The sequence below is a fragment of the Cuculus canorus genome, chromosome 31, assembly GCF_017976375.1.
Source record: "Cuculus canorus isolate bCucCan1 chromosome 31, bCucCan1.pri, whole genome shotgun sequence".
NCBI lineage: Eukaryota > Metazoa > Chordata > Aves > Cuculiformes > Cuculidae > Cuculus > Cuculus canorus.
This window is the reverse complement of record NC_071431.1, coordinates 1,438,212-1,461,171: the sequence shown is the minus strand read 5'-3', so window position 1 is coordinate 1,461,171 and position 22,960 is coordinate 1,438,212. Positions and strand designations below refer to the sequence as shown.

The window sequence follows — 22,960 nt, the reverse complement described above, 5'->3', positions numbered from 1 at the left end:
CTGTAGAGGCCCAAAGATGACTTTTGGGGTTCAGGGACGGCTGTTGAGGAGCTGTAGAGGCCCAAAGATGACTTTTGGGGTTCAGGGACGGCTGTTGAGGAGCTGTAGAGGCCCAAAGATGACTTTTGGGGTTCAGGGATGGCTGTTGAGGGGCTGTAGAGGCCCAAAGGTGACTTTTGGGGTTCAGGGACGGCTGTAGAGGGGCTTGTAGAGGCCCAAAGGACGACTTTTGGGGTTCAGGGACGGCTTGTAGAGGGGCTTGTAGAGGCCCAAAGGACGACTTTTGGGGTTCAGGGACGGCTGTTGAGGGGCTGTAGAGGCCACAAAGGATGACTTTTGGGGTTCAGGGACGGCTGTTGAGGGGCTGTGGAGGCCCAAAGGTGACTTTTGGGGTTCAGGGACGGCTGTTGAGGGGCTGTGGAGGCCCAAAGGTGGACTTTTGGGGTTCAGGGACGGCTGTTGAGGGGCTGTAGAGGCCCAAAGGTGACTTTTGGGGTTCAGGGACGGCTGTTGAGGGGCTGTAGAGGCCAAAGATGACTTTTGGGGTTCAGGGACGGCTGTTGAGGGGCTGTGGAGGCCCAAAGGATGACTTTTTGGGGTTCAGGGACGGCTGTAGAGGCCCAAATGATGACTTTTGGGGTTCAGGGATGGCTGTTGAGGAGCTGTAGAGGCCCAAAGGTGACTTTTGGGGTTCAGGGACGGCTGTTGAGGGGCTGTAGAGGCCCAAAGGTGACTTTTGGGGTTCAGGGACGGCTGTTGAGGGGCTGTAGAGGCCCAAAGGTGACTTTTGGGTTCAGGGGGAACTGTTGGGGTTCAGGAGGGACTTCTGGGGTTCAGGTATGGCTTTTGGGGTTCAGGAGGGGCTATTTTGGTTCAATGCTGACTACTGGGGTTCAGGGGTGACTGTTTGGGTTCAGGAGGGGTTTTTGGGGTTCAGGGGTGAAATGTTGGGGTTCAGAGGGGCTCTTGGAGTCCAGCGGCGACTGTTGGGGTTCAGAGGGGCTTTTGGGGCTCAGAGGCGACTGTTGGGGTTCAGAGCAGCTTTTGGGGTTCAGAGGCGACTCTTGGGGTTCAGAGGGGCTTTGGGGTTCAGAGGGGCTTTTGGGGCTCAGAGGCAACTGTTGGGGTTCAGAGCGGCTTTTGGGGTTCAGAGGTGGACTGTTGGGATTCAGAGGGGCTTTTGGGGTTCAGAGCAGCTTTTGGGGCTCAGAGGCTTTTGGGGTTCAGCGGTGAATGTTGGGGTTCAGAGGGGCTTTTGGGGTTCAGTGGCGACTGTTGGGGTCTCTCGGGGGGTCCCTTTGGGGCTCCTCCCCCATCCTCAGCCCCTCCCCCCGCCATTGGACCCGCGAAGTCGGTTAGCCACACCCCCATTCCATTAGCCACACCCCCATTCCATTAGCCACAACCTCTTCCCTACAAGCCACGCCCACTATTGCATTAGCCACGCCCCTCTGTCGCGAGCCCTCTTCCCTTCCATTAGCCACACCCCGTATCCCATTAGCCAGGCGCCCCTTTCCCACTAGCCACACTCATCACACCGTTAGCCACAACCCCTTTACCCACTAGCCACGCCCTATTTCCCACTAGCCACACTCCAGTTTTCACTAGCCACATCCTATTTCCCACTAGCCAGAGCCCATTTCCACTAGCCACACCCCATTTTTCACTAGCCACACCCCCTTCCACACTAGCCACACCCCATTTCCCACTAGCCACACCCCATTTTTTCACTAGCCACACCCCCTTCCCACTAGCACCACCCATTTCCCACTAGCCAGAGCCCATTTCCCTCTAGCCGTGCCTCATTTCCCACAGCCACACTTCCATTTCCCATAGCCACGCCCCCTTCCCATTAGACACGCCCCCTTTCCCATTAGCCACTCCCATTCTCACTACCCACACCCCCTTTCCTACTCACTGCGCCCCCTTTCCCATTAGCCACGTCCCCTTCTCCACTAGCCACACCCCAATTTAACCACTAGCCACGCCCACTTTCCCACTTGCCACACTCCATTTCCCACTAGCCACGCCCCATTTCCCACTAGCAGAGCCCATTTCCCTCTAGCCACGCCCCCTTTCCCACTAGCCACACTCCATTTACCACTAGCCACGCCCCATTCTCACTACCCACACCCCATTTCTCACTAGCCACGCCCCCTTTCCCACTAGCCACACTCCATTTCCCACTAGCCACGCCCCTTTCCCACTTGCCACACCCCATTCTCACTATCCACACCCCTTTTCCCACTAGCCACACTGCCTTTCCCACTAGCCACGCCCCATTCTCACTATCCACGCCCCATTTCCCACTAGCCACGCCCCATTTCCCACTAACCACACTCCATTTTCCACTAGCCACGCCCCATTTCCCACTAGCCACGCCCCCTTTCCCACTAACCGCATCCCATTTCCCACTATCACGCCCCTTCCCACTAACCAAACCCCATTTTCCACTAGCCACGCCCCATTTCTCACTAGCCACGCCCCATTTCTCACTAGCCACACCCCATTTTCCACTAGCCACGCCCCTTTCCCATTAGCCACGCCCCCTTCCCACTACCACGCCCATTTTTCACTAGCCATGCCCCCTTTCCATTCACTACAAACCCTATTTCCCCCTCGCCACGCCCCCTTTCCCCCTCGCCCACGCCCCTTTCCCCCTCGCCACGCCCCTTTCCCCCTCGCCACGCCCCTTTTTCCCCTAGCCACGCCTCCCCCGGGGGGGTCACTTTGTAGAGCAGGTGGACGCGGCTGCCGTCGCAGTTGCCGCGGCCGAGGCGCTCGGCCTGCTCGGACACGAGGCAGCGCACCAGCGGCAGATTGGGGGGGTAGAAGGGGGCGGGCGTAGGTGGTCTCCCCGCCGCCACCTCGGCCCCCGGCGCCACGTGGTTATCGGCGTCGCCACTCGGGTGGGACGTGACGGCGACGGGAACGGGAGCTGCTGGCGGTCCTGGAGCTGCTGGCGGAGCTCGGAGAAGCGTTCCTCCTTCTGGGGGGGGGATGGAAAAGGGGGACGGCAGTCACAACGCAGCGCCACACCCGTTCGGGGAGGGGGAGGGGACCACGGGGGGGAACTTGAACCCCAACAGAGTCGGGAGGTGGAGGAGGGACCTCAAAAACCAGCGCTGAGGTGGAGGAGGGGACCTCAAAACCAGCGCTGAGGTGGGAGGGGACCTCAAACCAGCGCTGAGGTGGAGGAGGAACCTCAAAAGCATCATTGGGGGGTTGAGGGACCTCAAAAGCGTCATTGAGGGACCTCAAAGCATCGTTGAGGTGGTTAGGGACCTCAAAAGCATCGTTGAGGTGGTTGAGGAACATCAAACCACTGTTGAGGATGGTTGAGGGACCTCAAAAGCGTCATTGAGGGGGTTGAGGGACCTCAAAAGCATCGTGAGGGGGTTTGAGGGGACCTCAAAAGCATCATTGAGGGGGTTGAGGGACCTCAAAAAGCATCGTTGAGGTGGTTGAGGAACATCAAAACCACTGTTGAGGTGGTTGAGGGACCTCAAAAGCATCGTTGAGGTGGTTGAGGGACCTCAAAACCAGCACTGAGGTGGTTGAGGGACCTCAAAAAGCATCGTTGAGGGGGATAGGGACCTCAAAAGCGTCGTTGAGGTGGTTGAGGGACCTCAAAAGCATCATTGAGGTGGTTGAGGGACCTCAAAAGCATCGTTGAGGTGGATGAGGGACCTCAAAAGCATCGTTGAGGGGGGATGAGGGACTCAAAAAGCATCGTTGAGGTGGTTGAGGACCTCAAAAGCATCATTGAGGTGTTTGAGGGGACCTCAAAAGCGTCATTGGAGGGGATGAGGGACCTCAAAAGCATCGTTGAGGTGGATGAGGGACCTCAAAAGCATCGTTGAGGGTGATGAGGGACCTCAAAAGCATCGTTGAGGTGGTTGAGGGGACCTCAAAAGCATCGTTGAGGTGATGAGGGACCTCAAAAGCGTCTATTGAGGTGGTTGAGAGACCTCAAAAGCATCGTTGAGGTGGTTGAGGAACCTCAACACCTTCATTCTTGTCCTCTTGAAGCCAACCCAACCCGAAGGTGACCTCGAAGCCACCTCAAAGGTCCTCTTGAGCCAATCCAACCCGAAGGTCACCTCGAAGCCACCTCAAAGGTCCTCTTAAGCCCAATCCACCACGAAGGTCACCTCGAAGCCACCTCAAAGGTCCTCTTGAAGCCAAACCCAACCCGAAGGTCACCTCGAAGCACCTCAAAGGTCCTCTTGAAGCCAAACCCAACCCGAAGGTCACCTCGAAGCCACCTCAAGGTCCCTCTTGAAGCCCAATCCAACCCGAAGGTCACCTCGAAGGCCACCTCAAAGGTCTCTTGAAGCCAATCCAACCCGAAGGTCACCTCGAGAAGCCACCTCAAAGGTCCTCTTGAAGCCCAACCCAACCCGAGGTCACCTCGAAGCCACCTCAAAGGTCCTCTTGAAGCCAAACCCAACCTGAAGGTCACCTTGAAGCCACCTCAAAGGTCCTCTTGAAGCCAAACCCAACCCGAAGGTGACCTCGAAGCCACCTCAAAGGTCTCTTGAAGCCAAACCCAAACTGAAGGTCACCTCGAAGCCACCTCAAGGTCCTCTTGAAGCCAAACCCAACCCGAAGGTCACCTCGAAGCCCTCAGAGCCACCTCAAAGGCCCACGGAGAACCTTCAACCCTGGAGTTTGACCCCTCCTGGATGACGTCTCCACCCCTCGCCCACAACCTGAGGTCTCTCGGTGGCTTTGACGTTGATTTTGGGGGTCCACCTACCTCAGCGATGATCTTCTCCAGCTCCCGGTTCTCCTTCTCCAGGAGACGGGACTTCTCCTCCTCGTTGTTGTTGGTGGAACGATCCCGTCCTTCATGGTGTCCTGCTGCTCCGACTGCCACTCGCCGCGGTTTGTGATCAGGCTGCGCATCTGCAAGGAGAGCCGGGGACAACCCACGGCTCCGTCATCTCCCGCTGGAGGGCCACCAAAATGATGGAGGAGACCTCAGAGTGCCCAACTGACCCCATCGTGACCATCACCACCACCTTGAAGGGCCACCAAAATGATGGAGGAGACCTCACGAGTGCCCAATTGGACACCCATCTTGACCATCACCACCACCTTGAGGGCCACCAAAATGATGGAGGAGACCTCAGAGTGCCAACTGACCCCATCGTGACCATCACCACCACCTTGAGGGCACCAAAATGATGGAGGAGACCTCAGAGTGCCCAATTGACCCCATCGTGACCATCACCACCACCTTGAGGGCCACCAAAATGATGGAGGAGACCTCAGAGTGCCCAATGACCCCATCGTGACCATCACCACCACCTTGAGGGCCACCAAAATGATGGAGGAGACCTCAGAGTGCCCAATTGAACCCCATCGTGACCATCAACCACCACCTTGAGGACCACCAAAATGATGGAGAGCCCTCATAGTGCCCAATTGGACCCCATCTTGACCATCACCACCACCTTGAGGACCACCAGAAGGTCAAGAAGAACCCATAGTGCCCATTTGACCCCATCTTGACCATCACCACCACCTTGAGGACCACCAAAATGATGGAGGAGACCTCAGAGTGCCCAATTGACCCCATCGTGACCATCACCACCACCTTGAGGACCACCAAGAAGGTGGAGGAGCCCTCATAGTGCCCAATTGACCCACTTGACCATCACCACCACCTTGAGGGCCACCAAAAATGACGGAGGAGACCTCAGAGTGCCCAACTGACCCATCGTGACCATCACCACCACCTTGAGAGGCCACCAAGAAGGTCAAGAAGACCTCATAGTGCCAATTGATCCATCTTGACCATCACCACCACCTTGAAGACCACCAAATGATGGAGAAGAACCCATAGTGCCCAATTGTCCCCATCATCATCATCAACCACCACCTTGAGGACACTCCACGAAGGTGGAGGAGCCCTCATAGTGCCCAATTGACCCCATCTTGACCATCACCACCACCTTGAGGCCACCAAGAAGGTCAAGAAGACCCCACAGTGCCCAATTGTCCTCATTATCACCACCTTGAGGACCACCAAGAAGGTGGAGAAGCCCTCACAGCGCCCAATTGACCCCATCTTGACCATCACAAGGACCTTGAACACCACCATAATGAGAAGGAGGAGACCCCCATAGTGGGGTCATTTGTTGCCATCACCACCACCTTGAGGACCACCAAGAAGGTCAAGAAGACCTCACAGTGCCCAATTGTCCTCATTATCACCACCTTGAGGACCACCAGAAGGTCAAGAAGACCTCATAGTGCCCAATTGGACCCCATCTTGACCAATCACCACCACCTTGAGGGCCACCAAAATGTGGAGAAGACCCCATAGTGCCCATTGTCCCATCATCATCATCACCACCATGAGGACCTCCAAGAAGGTGGAGGAGCCCTCATAGTGCCCAATTGACCCCATCTTGACCATCACCACCACCTTGAGGACCACCAAGAAGGTCAAGAAGACCCCACAGTGCCCAATTGTCCTCATTATCATCACCTTGAGGACCACCAAGAAGGTGGAGGAGACCTTATAGTGCCCAATTGACCCCATCTTGACCATCACCACCACCTTGAAGACCACCAAAATGATGGAGAAGACCCCACAGTGCCCAATTGTCCTCATTATCACCACCTTGAGGACCACCAAGAAGGTCAAGAAGACCTCATAGTGCCCAATTGACCCCATCTTGACCATCACCACCACCTTGAGGACCACCAAGAAGGTGGAGGAGACCTTATAGTGCCCAATTGACCCCATCATCACCACCTTGAGGACCACCAAGAAGGTGGAGAAGCCCTCACAGCGCCCAATTGACCCCATCTTGACCATCACCAGGACCTTGAAGACCACCATAATGAAGGAGGAGACCCATAGTGGTCATTTGTTGCCATCACCACCACCTTGAGGACCACCAAGAAGGTCAAAAAGACCCCACAGTGCCCAATTGTCCTCATTATCACCACCTTGAGGACCACCAAGAAGGTGGAGGAGCCCTCATAGTGCCCAATTGACCCCATCTTGACCATCACCACCACCTTGAGGGCCACCAAGAAGGTCAAGAAGACCTCATAGTGCCCAATTGACCCCATCTTGACCATCACCACCACCTTAAGGACCACCAAAATGATGGAGAAGATCCCATAGTGCCCAATTGACCCCATCATCACCACCTTGAGAACCTCCAAGATGACGTTGGTGGCCCCATAGTGCCCAATTGACCCCATCTTGACCATCACCACCACCTTGAAGACCACCAAGAAGGTCAAGAAGACCCCACAGTGCCCAATTGTCCTCATTACCACCACCTTGAGGACCACCAAGAAGGTGGAGGAGCCCTCATAGTGCCCAATTGACCCCATCTTGACCATCACCACCACCTTGAGGACCACCAAGAAGGTCAAGAAGACCTCATAGTGCCCAATTGACCCCATCTTGACCATCACCACCACCTTGAGGGCCACCAAAATGATGGAGGAGACCCCATAGTGCCCAACTGACCCCATCATCACCACCTTGAGGACCACCAAGAAGGTCAAGAAGACCTCATAGTGCCCAATTGTCCTCATTATCACCACCTTGAGGACCACCAAGAAGGTGGAGGAGCCCTTATAGTGCCCAATTGACCCCATCTTGACCATCACCACCACCTTGAGGGCCACCAAAATGATGGAGAAGACCCCAGAGTGCCCAATTGACCCCATCGTGACCATCACCACCACCTTGAGGACCACCAAAATGATGGAGAAGACCCCATAGTGCCCAATTGACCCCACCTTGACCATCACCACCACCTTGAGGACCACCGAGAAGGTCAAGAAGACCCCACAGTGCCCAATTGTCCTCATTATCACCACCTTGAGGACCACCAAGAAGGTGGAGGAGCCCTCATAGTGCCCAATTGACCCCATCTTGACCATCACCACCACTTTGAGGACCACCAAAATGATGGAGAAGACCTCATAGTGCCCAATTGACCCCATCATCACCACCTTGAGGACCACCAAGAAGGTCAAGAAGACCTCATAGTGCCCAACTGACCCCATCTTGACCATCACACCACCTTGAGGGCCACCATAATGAAGGAGGAGACCCCATAGTGGTCATTTGTTGCCATCACCACCACCTTGAGGACCACCAAAAAGGTCAAGAAGACCCCACAGTGCCCAATTGTCCTCATTATCACCACCTTGAAGACCACCAAGAAGGTCAAGAAGACCTCAGAGTGCCCAATTGACCCCATCTTGACCATCACCGCCACCTTGAGGACCACCAAGAAGGTCAAGAAGACCTCACAGTGCCCAATTGTCCTCATTATCACCACCTTGAGGACCACCAAGAAGGTGGAGGAGCCCATAGTGCCCAATTGACCCCATCTTGACCATCACCACCACCTTGAGGACCACCAAGAAGGTGGAGAAGACCCCACAGTGCCCAATTGTCCTCATTATCATCACCTTGAGGACCACCAAGAAGGTGGAGGGACCTTATAGCGCCCAATTGACCCCATCTTGACCATCACCACCACCTTGAGGACCACCAAGAAGGTCAAGAAGCCCTCATAGTGCCCAATTGACCCCATCTTGACCATCACCACCACCTTGAGGACCACCAAGAAGGTGGAGGAGACTTTATAGTGCCCAATTGATCCCATCTTGACCATCACCACCACCTTAAGGACCACCAAAATGATGGAGAAGACCCCACAGTGCCCAATTGTCCTCATTATCACCACCTTGAGGACCACCAAGAAGGTGGAGGAGACCTCATAGTGCCCAATTGACCCCATCTTGACCATCACCACCACCTTGAGGACTACCGAGAAGGTCAAGAAGACCTCATAGTGCCCAATTGTCCTCATTATCACCACCTTGAGACCACCAAGAAGGTGGAGAAGCCCTCATAGCGCCCAATTGACCCATCTTGACCATCACCACCACCTTGAAGACCACCATAATGAAGGAGGAGACCCATAGTGGTCATTTGTTGCCATCACCACCACCTTGAGGACCACCAAGAAGGTCAAGAAGACCTCATAGTGCCCAATTGACCCCATCTTGACCATCACCACCACCTTGAGGACCACCAAGAAGGTGGAGAAGACCTTATAGTGCCCAATTGACCCCATCTTGACCATCACCACCACCTTGAGGGCCACCAAGAAGGTCAAGAAGACCTCATAGTGCCCAATTGACCCCATCTTGACCATCACCACCACCTTGAGTACCACCAAGAAGGTCAAGAAGACCTCAGAGTGCCCAACTGACCCATCTTGACCATCACCAGGACCTTGAGGACCTCCAAGAAGGTCAAAAAGCCTCACAGCCCCCAATTGTCCCCCCCCCCCCTCCCCATCTCCACGCTCCTCACCTTCGGGACGAAGAGGACCACCAGGGTGATGTAGGAGGAGAAGACGACGGCCAACGAGGCGAAGGCGAAGGCCGCGTCCTGTTGGCTGTTGAGGATCATCGTGACGGGCGCCGTGATGAGACAAAGGACCTGGAGGAGGAGGAGGAGAAGGACCACCACGTGCTCCTGGAGGTCCACCACCGTGGAGACGAGAGGAGGACCCCGTTGGGGGCAGCGCCGCTCACCGCCACGTTGTAGATGGCCATTCCCACCGCTCGGTGGTCGTTGATCTTCTCGGTGGAGACGCTTTTGGTTTCGTAGGCCAAGAAGATGCCGAGAAGGAGGAGAAGACCTTTGAAGCCGTAGAAGATCCCTGAAAAGGGGGGGGGGGGGACATCGCCCTGAGGTCCATAAAGAGGGGACACTGACCTCGGCCGGGTGGGATGGGACACCGGGAGGACCAAGAGGGATCTCCAACCAAGAGGGATCTCCAACCCTGGGCCCCGTTTGACCTCAACTCGTGGTGCCACCACCAGGAACGGTGGCCCAGGAACCTTCTGGAGCCCCAAGAGGAACCCCAAGAGGCCAAGAAGGTCCATCCTGGACCATCCATGGTCATTAATGGACCTTCTGTGGTCATTAATGGGACCATCTCTGTTGTTTATTGGACCATCCATGGTCATTATTGGACCATCTTGGTCCTTATGGGACCTCTCCTCATGGTCCCACCCACCAGGAACGGTGGCCCAGGAACCTTCTAGAGCTCCAAGAGGAGGTCCAAGAGCCCAAGAAGGGTCCATCCTGGACCATCCATGGTCGTTATTGGACCATCACTGGTTCCTGTTGGACCACCCATGGTCCCATCAGCCCAGATGAGGTCCCCTGTCCCTGTTTTGACCCCAACTTGTGGTCCCACCACCAAGAAACGGCGGCCCAGGAACCTTCTAGAACTCCAAAGGAGCCCCAAGGGATGGGTGGAGGCCCCTATTGGGCCATCCATGGTTCTTATGGACCTCTCCTCATGTGCCACCACCAAGAATGGTGGCCCAGGAACCTTCCGGAGCTCCAAAAGGAGGTCCAGAGGCCCAAGAAGGTCCATCCTGGACCATCCATGGTCATTACTGGACCATCTATGGGCGATAATGGACCATCCATGGACCACCATCCTGGTGGTGGGACCACGAGTTGGGGGTCAAACGGGACAAGGGACCTCATTCGGGTGGATGGGCCCATGGGTGGTCCAATATCGACCATGGATGGTCCAGGATGGACCTTCTTGGGCTTCTTGGACCTCCTCTTGGAGCTCTAGAAGGTTTCCCTGGGCCGCCGTTCTTGGTGGTGGGACCATGAGGAGGAGGTCCATAAGGACCATGGATGGTCCAATAACAACCATGGATAGTCCATTATCGACCCATAGATGGTCCAATAACGACCATGGATGGTCCAGGATGGACCTTCCTGAGCAGTGGACCTCCTCTTGGAGCTCTAGAAGGTTCCTGGACCCACCATTCTTGGTGGTGGGACCATGAGGAGAGGTCCATAAGGACCATGGATGGTCCAATAGGGGGCCTCCACCCATCCCTTGGGGCTCCCTTTTGGAGTTCTAGAAGGTTCCTGGGGCCACCGGTTCTTGGTGGTGGGACCACGAGTTGGGGTCAAACAGGGGACAGGGACCTCATCTGGGCTGATGGGACCATGGGTGGTCCAACAGGGACCATGGATGGTCCAATAACGACCATGGAGGGTCCAATAATGACCATGGACGGTCCAGGATGGACCTTCCTGAGCACTTGGACCTCCGCTTGGTTCTCTGGAAGGTTCCTGACCTCCACCCCAGCTCATCCCTGTGGGTTTCCCACCACGGATACCTTCTCCCCGAAGGTGGTGGTGGCACCCCACGAGCCACGTGTTCATCTTGGTGGAGCTGCAGTGCTCCAATTGGGGCAGAAGGGAGACGTCCGTGTCCGTCTTGGGCTCCTCCTTCGTGAACTCCTGCGCCGACGGAAGGAACAGCCCAACACCGTCACCACCACCTCCAGAACCTCCCCGAGACCCTCCAGACCCTCCCCAGGTCCTCCAGACCCTCCCAAGACCATCACCACCACCTCCAGAACCTCCCAAGACCTCCAGAACCTCCCCAAGACCTCACCACACCCCAAAGAACCTCCCCAACACCTCCAGAACCTCCCCAACACCGTCACCACCACACCAAGAACCTCCCCAAGACCTCAAGAACATCCCCAAGGCCATAACCACCACCCAAGAACCTCCCCAACACCTCCAGAACCTCCCCAAGACCATAACCCACCATCTCGAGAACCTCCCCAAGACTCAAGAACCTCCCCAAGACCATCACCACCACCCCAAGAACCTCCCAAGACCATCACCACCACCTCCAGAACCTCCCCAAGACCCCAAGAAACCTCCCCAAAACCACAACCACCCACCCCAAGAACCTCCCAAGACCTCAAGAACCTCCCCAAGACCATCACCACCACCTCGAGAACCTCCCCAAACACCTCCAGAACCTCCCAAGACCATCACCACCACCCCAAGCAACCTCCCCAACACCTCCAGAACCTCCCAAGACCATAACCACCACCTCGGAACCTCCCAAGACCACAACCATCACCCCAAGACCTCAATAACCTCCCAAGACCATAATCACCACCTCCAGACCTCCCCAAGACCATAACCACCACCTCCATAACCTCCCCCAAGACCTCAAGAACCTCCCCAAGGGACATCACCACCACCTCAAACCTCCCCAAGACCACCACCACCACCTCAAGAACCTCCCCAAGACCTCAAGAACCTCCCCAAGACCATAACCACCACCCCAAGAACCTCCCAAGAACCATAACCACCACCTCAAGAACCTCCCAAAGACCACAAAACCATCACCCCAAGACCTCAAGAACCTCCCCAAGACCATAAACCACCACCTCCAGAACCTCCCCAACACCACCAGAACCTCCCCAAGACCATAACCACCCACCTCCAGAACCTCCCAAGGACCTCGAGAAACCTCCCCAAGACCACAACCACCACCTCCAGAACCTCCCCAAGACCTCAAGAACCTCCTCAAGGCCTCCAGAACCTCCCCAAGACCATGACCCCACCTCCAGAACCTCCCATGACCTCCAGAACCTCCCCAAGACCTCCAGAACCTCCCCAAGACCCATAACCACCACCTCCAGAACCTCCCCAAGACCTCGAGAACCTCCCCAAGACCATAACCACCACCTCCAGAACCTCCCCAAGACCTCCAGAACCCTCCCCAAGACCATCACCACCACCCCAAGAACCTCCCCAAGGACCTCAAGAACCTCCCCAAAGACCATCGCCACCCACCTCAAGAACCTCCCCAAGACCTCCAGAACCTCCCCAAGACCTCCAGAACTTCCCCAAGACCACAACCACCACATCCAGAACCTCCCCAAGACCTCAAGAACCTCCCCAAGACCTCAAGAACCTCCCCAAGACCATCACCACCACCCCAAGAAACCTCCCCAATAGACCTCCAGAACCTCCCCAAGACTCCAGAACCTTCCCCAAGACCATGACCACTACCCCAAGAACCTCCCAAGACCTCAAGAACCTCCCCAAAGGCCATAACCAACCACCCCAAGAACCTCCCAAGACCTCCAGAACCTCCCCAAGACCATCACCACCACCTCGAGAACCTCCTCAAGACCTCAAGAAACCTCCCCCAAGGACCATCCCACCACCCCAAGAACCTCCCCAACACCTCCAGAACCTCACCCACCACCTCCAGAACCTCCTCAAGACCATAACCACCACCTCCAGAACCTCCCCAAGACCTCAGAACCTTCCCAAGACCCAAGAACCTCCCAAAGACCATAACCACCACCTCGAGAACCTCCTCAAGCCTCAAGAATCCTCCCAAGACCATCACCACCACCTCAAGAACCTCCCAAGACCACAACCATCACCCCAAGACCTCCAGAACCTCCCCAAGACCATAAACCACCACCCCAAGAACCTCCCCAAGACCTTCCAGAACCTCCCCAGACCATGACCACCACCTCCAGAACCTCCCCAAGACTCAAGAACCTCCCCAAGACCTCAAGAACCTACCCAAGGCCATAACCACCACCCCAAGAACCTCCCCAACACCTCCAGAACCTCCCCAAGACCATAACCACCACCTCGAGAACCTCCTCAAGACCTCAAGAATCCTCCCCAAGACCATCACCACCACCTCAAGAACCTCCCCAAGACCTCAAGAACCTCCCCAAGACCATAATCACCACCTCCAGAACCTCCCCAAGACCATAACCACCACCCCAAGAACCTCCCCAAGACCTCCAGAACCTCCCCAAGACCATAACCACCACCTCAAGAACCTCCCCAAGACCTCCAGAAACCTCCCCAAGACCCATCACCACCACCTCAAAACCTCCCCAAGACCTCCAGAACCTCCCCAAGACCATAACCACCACCTCAAAAACATCCCCAAGACCCTCCAGAACCTCCCCAAAGACCATCACCACCACCCCAAGAACCTCCCCAAGACCACAACCATCACCCCAAGACCTCAGAACCTCCCCAAGACCTCAAGAAACCTCATCAAGACCTCCAGAACCCTCCCCAAGACCATCACCACCACCCCAAGAACCTCCCCAAGACCATCACCACCACCTCCAGAACCTCCCCAAGACCACTCCCACCACCCCACCACCTGGAGGACCTCCCCCTGCCCACTCCCACCGCCCCCCTTTGGACCTCGATGGTGCGGTGCAGGGGGTCGACGTCTGCCAGAACATCAAGGTGACCACGTCCAAGCCCACCAGAAGCCCTACGGTGGCGTAGAGCTTCCACCGGCTCCAAAGGTCTGTAGAGAGGACAACGCGGTGGGAACCGAGGCCACCACCTTCTCCTCCTCCCTCCATCCTGGCGGTCACCTCCTGACCGACCTTCTTCTTCTCCTTCTTCTCCTCCTTCTTGGTGAAGGACCGTGTGACCCACCAGATCTTGGTGAACATACTGCCGTAGGCGAGGCTGAAGCCCATGGCCAGAGCCACAGCCGAGCCTGAGAGAAAGACACGGCCCTAGAAGGACCTCACGGACCTCCTCATCCACCCACCGAGTGTGGACAACCCCCCATGACTCCCATGGATCCGCCGCCAATTCTCTCCATCCCTGATGACATCTACTGAGGTTCCTCCTCCATTTCTCCCACCCTGATGACATCTCCTGAGGTTCCTCCTCCATTTCTCCATCCCTGATGACATCTCCTGAGGTTCCTCCTCCATTTCTCCACCCCTGATGACATCTCCTGAGGTTCCTCCTCCATTTCTCCATCCCTGATGACATCTCCTGAGGTTCCTCCTCCATTTCTCCACCCTGATGACATCTCCTGAGGTTCCTCCTCCATTTCTCCATCCCTGATGACATCTCCTGAGGTTCCTCCTCCATTTCTCCATCCCTGATGACATCTCCTGAGGTTCCTCCTCCGTTCTTCCATCCCTGATGGCATCTTCCTGAGGTTCCTCCTCCATTTCTCCACCCCTGATGACATCTCCTGAGGTTCCTCCTCCATTTTCTCCATCCCTGATGACATCTCCTGAGGTTCCTCCTCCATTTCTCCATCCCTGATGACATCTCCCATAGTTTCCTCCTCCATTTCTCTCCATCCCTGATGACATCTCCTGAGGTTCCTCCTCCATTTCTCCACCCCTGATGACATCTCCTGAGGTTCCTCCTCCATTTCTCCACCCCTGATGACATCTCCTGAGGTTCCTCCTTCCATTTCTCCACCCCTGATGACATCTCCTGAGGTTCCTCCTCCATTTCTCCATCCCTGATGACATCTCCTGAGGTTCCTCCTCCCTCTCTCCATCCTGATGACATCTCCTGAGGTTCCTCCTCCATTTCTCCACCCCTGATGGCATCTCCTGAGGTTCCTCCTCCATTTCTCCATCCCTGATGACATCTCTGAGGTTCCTCCTCCATTTCTCCACCCCTGATGGCATCTCCCATAGTTCCTCCTCCATTTCTCCATCCCTGATGGCATCTCCTGAGGTTCCTCCTCCATTTCTCCACCCCTGATGACATCTCCCATAGTTCCTCCTCCATTTCTCCATCCCTGATGACATCTCCTGAGGTTCCTCCTCCATTTCTCCACCCCCTGATGGCATCTCCTGAGGTTCCTCCTCCATTTCTCCACCCCTGATGACATCTCCTGAGGTTCCTCCTCCATTTCTCCATCCCTGATGACATCTCCTGAGGTTCCTCCTCCATTTCTCCACCCCTGATGACATCTCCTGAGGTTCCTCCTCCATTTCTCTCCAATCCCTGATGGCATCTCCTGAGGTTCCTCCTCATTTCTCCACCCCTGATGGCATCTCCTGAGGTTCCTCCTCCATTTTCTCCACCCCTGATGACATCTCCTGAGGTTCCTCCTCCATTTCTCCACCCCTGATGGCATCTCCTGAGGTTCCTCCTCCATTTCTCTCCATCCCTGATGACATCTCCTGAGGTTCCTCCTCCATTTCTCCACCCCTGATGACATCTCCTGAGGTTCCTCCTCCATTTCTCCACCCCTGATGGCATCTCCTGAGGTTCCTCCTCCATTTCTCCATCCCTGATGACATCTCCTGAGGTTCCTCCTCCATTTCTCCACCCCTGATGACAATCTCCTGAGGTTCCTCCTCCATTTCTCCACCCCTGATGGCATCTCCTGAGGTTCCTCCTCCATTTCTCCACCCCTGATGACATCTCCTGAGGTTCCTCCTCCATTTCTCCACCCCTGATGACATCTCCTGAGGTTCCTCCTCCATTTCTCCCCCCTGATGACATCTCCTGAGGTTCCTCCTCCATTTCTCCATCCCTGATGACATCTCCTGAGGTTCCTCCTCCATTTCTCCACCCCTGATGGCATCTCCTGAGGTTCCTCCTCCATTTCCTCCATCCCTGATGACATCTCCTGAGGTTCCTCCTCCATTTCTCCCACCCCTGATGACATCTCCCATAGTTCCTCTCCATTTCTCTCCATCCCTGATGACATCTCCTGAGTTCCTCCTCCATTTCTCCACCCCTGATGACATCTCCTGAGGTTCCTCCTCCATTTCTCCACCCCTGATGACATCTCCTGAGGTTCCTCCTCCATTTCTCCACCCCTGATGACATCTCCTGAGGTTCCTCCCTCCATTTCTCCATCCCTGATGACATCTCCTGAGGTTCCTCCTCCCTCTCTCCCATCCTGATGACATCTCCTGAGGTTCCCTCCTCCCTCTCTCCATCCCTGATGACATCTCCTGAGGTTCCTCCTCCATTTCTCCATCCCTGATGACATCTCCCACGTTCCTCCTCCATTTCTCCACCCCTGATGACATCTCATGAGGTTACTCCTCCATTTCTCCATCCCTGATGACATTCTCCTGAGGTTCCATCCTCCATTTGCTCCACCCCTGATGACATCTCCTGAGGTTCCTCCTCCATTTCTCCATCCCTGATGACATCTCCTGAGGTTCCTCCTCCATTTTCTCCATCCCTGATGACATCTCCCATAGTTCCTCCTCCATTTCTCACGCCCTGATGGCATCTCCTGAGGTTCCTCCTCCATTTCTCCACCCCTGATGACATCTCCTGAGGTTCCTCTCCATTTCTCCACCCCTGATGACATCTCCTGAGGTTCCTCCTCCATTTCTCCACCCCTGATGACATCTTCCTGAGGTTCCTCCTCCATTTCTCCATCCTGATGACATCTCCTGAGGTTCCTCCTCCATTTCTCCACCCCTGATGACATCTCCTGAGGTTCCTCCTCCATTTCTCCATCCCTGATGACATCTCCTGAGGTTCCTCCTCCATTTCTCCACCCCTGATGGCATCTCCTAAGGTTCCTCCTCCATTTCTCCACCCCTGATGGCATCTCCTGAGGTTCCTCCTCCATTTCTCCACCCCTGATGGCATCTCCTGAGGTTCCTCCTCCCTTTCTCCATCCCTGATGACATCTCCCATAGTTCCTCCTCCATTTCTCCATCCCTGATGACATCTCCTGAGGTTCCTCCTCCATTTCTCCACCCCTGATGACATCTCCTGAGGTTCCTCCTCCATTTCTCCACCCCTGATGACATCTCCTGAGGTTCCTCCTCCATTTCTCCATCCCTGATGACATCTCCCATAGTTCCTCCTCCATTTCTCCATCCCTGATGACATCTTCCTGAGGTTCCTCCTCCATTTCTCCACCCCTGATGCCATCTCCTGAGGTTCCTCCTCATTTTCTCCACCCCTGATGACATCTCCTGAGGTTTCCTCCCTCCATTTCTCCACCCCTGATGGCATCTCCTGAGGTCCTCCTCCATTTCTCCATCCCTGATGGCATCTCCTGAGGTTCCTCCTCCATCCCTCCCCTCCTGGTGGCACCTCCTGAGGTTCCTCCTCTCCTCCTGGAGGTCCTCTTACCTGACAGACGAGGGGGAACATTCCGGGTGGGATGTGGTGTCCATCGAGGCCGAGAGGGAAGACCCGCGGCCAACGCCAAAGTGCAGCCGACGGCCGTCATATTGTTGAGGTACGGCTGCGAGTTCTGGATGTACCTACGCAGGAGAAGACCTCCTCAGGACCTGTCCACCATCGACCTTCTCCACCACACGACACCTCAGGAACCTTCTCCACCACCTTATGGTGGACCTGAGGTCCTTTCTCACCACTTTGGAGCTGAAGAACCTTCTCCACCCCCCTCAAAAGTGGACCTGAAGGCCCTTTCCCACCACTTTGAAGCTGAAGAACCTTCTCCACCACCTTCAATGTGGAGCTGAGGAACCTTCTCCACCACCTTATGGTGGAGATGAGGTCCTTTCCCCACCACTTTGGAGCTGAAGAACCTTCTCCACACCCTCAAAAGTGGACCTGAAGGCCCTTTCCCACCACTTTGGAGCTGAAGAAACCTTCTCCCACCCCTTCAAAAGTGGACCTGAAGGCCCTTTCCCTCCACTTTGGAGCTGAGGAACCTTCTCCACCCCCTCAAAAGTGGACCTGAAGGCCCTTTCCCACCACTTTGGAGCTGAAGAACCTTCTCCACCCCCTCAAAGTGGATCTGAAGGCCCTTTCCACCACTTTGAAGCTGAAGAACCTTCTCCACCCCTCAAAAGTGGACCTGAAGGCCCTTTCCCACCACTTTGGAGGAGAAGAACCTTCCTCCACACCCTCAAAAGTGGACCCTGAAGGCCCTTTCCCACCACTTTGGAGCTGAAGAACCTTCTCCACCACCTCAAAAGTGGACCTGAAGGCCCTTTCCCACCACTTTGAGGCTGAAGAACCTTCTCCACCACCTCAAAAGTGGACCTGAAGCCCCTTTCCCACCACTTTGAGGCTGAAGAACCTTCTCCACCACCTCAAAAGTGGACCTGAAGGTCCTTTTCCCACCACTTTGGAGCTGAAGAACCTTCTCCACCCTCTCAAAAAGTGGACCTGAAGGCCCTTTCCTCCCACCACTTTGGAGCTGAAGAAACCTTTTTCCACCCCTCAAAATTGGACCTGAAGGCCCTTTCCCACCACTTTGGAGCTGAAGACCTTTTCCACCCCCTCAAAAGTGACCTGAAGGCCCTTTCCCACCACTTTGGAGCTGAGGAACCTTCTCCACCCCCTCAAAAGTGGACCTGAAGGCCCTTTCCCACCACTTTGAAGCTGAAGAACCTTCTCCCCCCCTCAAAAGTGGACCTGAAGGCCCTTTCCCACCACTTTGGAGCTGAAGAACCTTCTCCACCATCTCAAAGTGGACCTGAAGGCCCTTTCCCACCACCTTATGGTGGAGAGATGAGGTCCTTTCCCACCACTTTGGAGCTGAAGAAACCTTCTCTACCACCTCAAAGATGGACCTGAAGGCCCTTTCCCACCACTTTGGAGCTGAAGAACCTCCTTCCACCACCTTCAATGTGGAGCTGAGGAACCTTCTCCACCACCTTATGGTGGAGATGAGGTCCTTTCCCACCACTTTGAAGCTGAGAACCTTCTCCACCATCCAAAAGTGATCTGAAGCCCCTTTCCCACCACTTTGGAGCTGAAGAACCTTCTCCACCCCCCAAAAGTGGACCTGAGGCCCTTTCCCACCACTTTGAAGGTGAAGAACCTTCTCCACACCTTATGGTGGAGAATGAGGAACCTTCTCCACCACCTTATGGTGGAGATGAGGTCCTTTCCCACCACTTGGAGCTGAGAACCTTCTCCATCATCTCAAAAGTGACCTGAAGGCCCTTTCCCACCACTTTGAAGCTGAAGGAACCTTCTCCACCATCTTCAATGTGGAGCTGAGGAACCTTCTCCACCACCTTATGGTGGAGATGAGGTCCTTTCCCACCACTTTGGAGCTGAAGAACCTTCTCCACCCCCTCAAAAGTGGACCTGAAGGCCCTTTCCCACCACTTTGGAGCTGAAGAACCTTCTCCACCCCCTCAAAAGTGGACCTGAAGCCCCTTTCCACCACTTTGAAGCTCAAGAACCTTCTCCACCACCTTCAATGTGGGCTGAGGAACCTCTCTTCCACCACCTTATGGTGGAGATGAGGTCCTTTCCCACCACTTTGAAGCTGAAGAACCTTCTCCATCCCCCCTCAAAAGTGGACCTGAAGGCCCTTTCCCACCACTTTGGAGCTGAAGAACCTTCCTCCCCCCTCTCCGAGGTGGAGCTGTGCTCCTTCCCACCCCCATCTTTAGGTCCTCCCGTGGCCGTTGTCCCACTGACCGGGGACGTGGCCGTTGTAGATGTTGAGGGCCAAGCAGATGATGGCCAAGAGGATCCCAATGGAGGCCAAGACCGAAACGGAGATAAAAGCTTCTGGGAGAGGAACCGAAAGGTGGTGATGACTTTGTGTAATCGGCGGGTGGAGAACCTCCTGGAGGACCAACACAAAGAGGCGATGAGGCCCTCCCGAGCCACTGGGAAGGCCCTGCTGGGTTGTCCTCTGTCCCACCGCCTTCTCACCGATCCATTTGTCGTTGTTGTACCACGAGAGGTTATCTTGGTGCTGTCGTAGTAACCGATCTTCTTGTAGACCCCTCCTGGAAAGCCACGGGGAGAAGACAATGAGGAACCGGGGCTGTCCCACCACCACCTCTGCCTTCCATGGACCTCTGGAGGGGACAATGGACCTCCGGAGGGGAGAATGGACCTCTGGAGGGGACAATGGAGGGGACAATGGACCTCTGGAGGGGAGAATGGACCTCTGGAGGTGAGAATGGACCTCTGGAGGGGACAATGGAGGTGAGAATGGACCTCTGGAGGGACAATGGACCTCTGGAGGTGAGAATGGACCTCTGGAGTGAGAATGGACCTCTGGAGGGGACAATGGACCTCCTGAGGGGACAATGGAGGTGAGAATGGACCTCTGGAGGTGTGAATGAACCTCTGGAGGGGACAATGGAGGTGAGAATGGACCTCTGGAGGTGACAATGGACCTCTGGAGGGGAGAATGGACCTCTGGAGGGAGAATGGAGGTGAGAATGGACCTCCTGAGGTGAAATGGACCTCTGGAGGGGACAATGGACCTCTGGAGGTGAGAATGAACCTCTGGAGGGGACAATGGAGGTGAGAATGGACCTCTGGAGGGGACAATGGACCTCCTGAGGTGAGAATGGACCTCTGGAGGTGAGAATGGACCTCTGGAGGGACAATGGACCTCTGGAGGTGAGAATGGAGGTGAGAATGGACCTCTGGAGGGGACAATGGACCTCTGGAGGTGAGAATGGACCTCTGGAGGGGACAATGGACCTCTGGAGGTGAGAATGGAGGTGAGAATGGACCTCTGGGGGGACAATGGACCTCTGGAGGTGAGAATGGACCTCTGGAGGGGACAATGGACCTCTGGAGGTGAGAATGGAGGTGAGAATGGACCTCTGGAGGGGACAATGGACCTCTGGAGGGACAATGGACCTCTGGAGGGGACAATGGACCTCTGGAGGTGAGAATGGAGGTGAGAATGGACCTCTGGAGGTGAGAATGGACCTCTGGAGGGGACAATGGACCTCTGGAGGGGACAGTGGAGGGGACAATGGACCTCTGGAGGTGAGAATGGACCTCTGGAGGGGACAATGGACCTCCTGAGGTGACAATGGACCTCTGGAGGGGACAATGGAGGTGAGAATGGACCTTTGGAGGGGACAATGGACCTCTGGAGGTGAGAATGGACCTCTGGAGGGGAGAATGGACCTCCTGAGGGTATAATGGACCTCTGGAGGCGACAATGGACCTCCTGAGGGTATAATGGACCTCTGGAGGGGACAATGGAGGTGAGAATGGACCTCTGGAGGGGACAATGGAGGTGAGAATGGACCTCTGGAGGTGAGAATGGACCTCTGGAGGGGAGAATGGACCTCTGGAGGGGACAATGGAGGTGAGAATGGACCTCTGGAGGGGACAATGGACCTCTGGAGGGGAGAATGGACCTCTGGAGGGGAGAATGGAGGTGAGAATGGACCTCCTGAGGTGAGAATGGACCTCTGGAGGGGACAATGGACCTCTGGAGGTGAGAATGAACCTCTGGAGGGGACAATGGAGGTGAGAATGGACCTCTGGAGGTGAGAATGGAGGTGAGAATGGACCTCTGGAGGTGTGAATGAACCTCTGGAGGGGACAATGGAGGTGAGAATGGACCTCTGGAGGTGACAATGGACCTCTGGAGGGAGAATGGACCTCTGGAGGGGAGAATGGACCTCCTGAGGTGACAATGGACCTCTGGAGGGGACAATGGACCTCTGGAGGGGACATGGACCTCTGGAGGGGAGAATGGACCTCCTGAGGTGACAATGGACCTCTGGAGGGGACAATGGACCTCTGGAGGGGACAATGGACCTCTGGAGGTGAGAATGGACCTCCTGAGGTGACAATGGACCTCTGGAGGGGACAATGGACCTCTGGAGGGGACAATGGAGGTGAGAATGGACCTCTGGAGGGGACAATGGACCTCTGGAGGGGACAATGGACCTCTGGAGTGAGAATGGAGGTGAGAATGGACCTCTGGAGGGGACAATGGACCTCTGGAGGTGAGAATGGAGGGGACAATGGACCTCTGGAGGTGACAATGGACCTCTGGAGGGGACAATGGACCTCCTTCCCTCCCACCACGGTTGGAGAGGACCACAGTGGCCCAAAGGGGCTCCGCGTGAGCGGTTGTCCCACCGCGGGGGAGGTGGTGGCACTCGTGAGGGCCGCGACGTGGGATGGTGGACACCAAAGGGGGAGAACCTCGCACTGACCTTGGAGCTGCTCGATGAGGGTCCAGGCCATGCGGGAGCCGCTGGCGTCGAAGACAACGTGACCCTGAGGAGAAGATGGAGATGGTCACGGAGCTGAGAGGGACCTTCTCCACCTTCAGAGGGACCTTCTCCACCTTCTGGATGGACCTGAGGGACCTTCTCCACCTTCCGAGGGACCTGAGGGACCTTCTCCACCTCTAAGAGGGACCTGAGGGACCTTCTCCACCTTCCAGGGACTGAGGGACCTTCTCCACCTTCCAGAGGACCTGAGGGACCTTCTCCACCTAAGAGGACCTGAGGGACCTTCTCCACCTCTAGAGGGACCTGAGGGACCTTCTCCACCTTCCAGAGGGACCTGAGGGACCTTCTCCCCTCTAAGAGGACCTGAGGG

At 55.7% G+C, this 22,960-nt stretch overlaps 1 protein-coding gene across 1 annotated transcript in view; it reads right to left on the bottom strand.

The window, feature by feature from the left end:
* Window positions 1–2,516: 2,516 nt before the first annotated feature.
* The window catches only part of GABBR1 (gamma-aminobutyric acid type B receptor subunit 1), a 45,641-nt gene continuing 25,197 nt past the window's right edge, over window positions 2,517–22,960 (bottom strand). Inside the window, 19 exon segments of the mRNA XM_054051966.1 lie at window positions 2,517–2,918; window positions 2,920–2,934; window positions 2,936–2,989; window positions 4,763–4,843; window positions 4,846–4,911; window positions 9,374–9,502; window positions 9,598–9,726; window positions 11,252–11,344; window positions 14,102–14,130; window positions 14,133–14,210; window positions 14,289–14,427; window positions 17,783–17,845; window positions 17,847–17,932; window positions 20,060–20,149; window positions 20,152–20,184; window positions 20,187–20,210; window positions 20,300–20,338; window positions 20,341–20,376; window positions 22,570–22,633. Coding sequence (XP_053907941.1) covers window positions 2,517–2,918; window positions 2,920–2,934; window positions 2,936–2,989; window positions 4,763–4,843; window positions 4,846–4,911; window positions 9,374–9,502; window positions 9,598–9,726; window positions 11,252–11,344; window positions 14,102–14,130; window positions 14,133–14,210; window positions 14,289–14,427; window positions 17,783–17,845; window positions 17,847–17,932; window positions 20,060–20,149; window positions 20,152–20,184; window positions 20,187–20,210; window positions 20,300–20,338; window positions 20,341–20,376; window positions 22,570–22,633 — 1,650 coding nt within the window.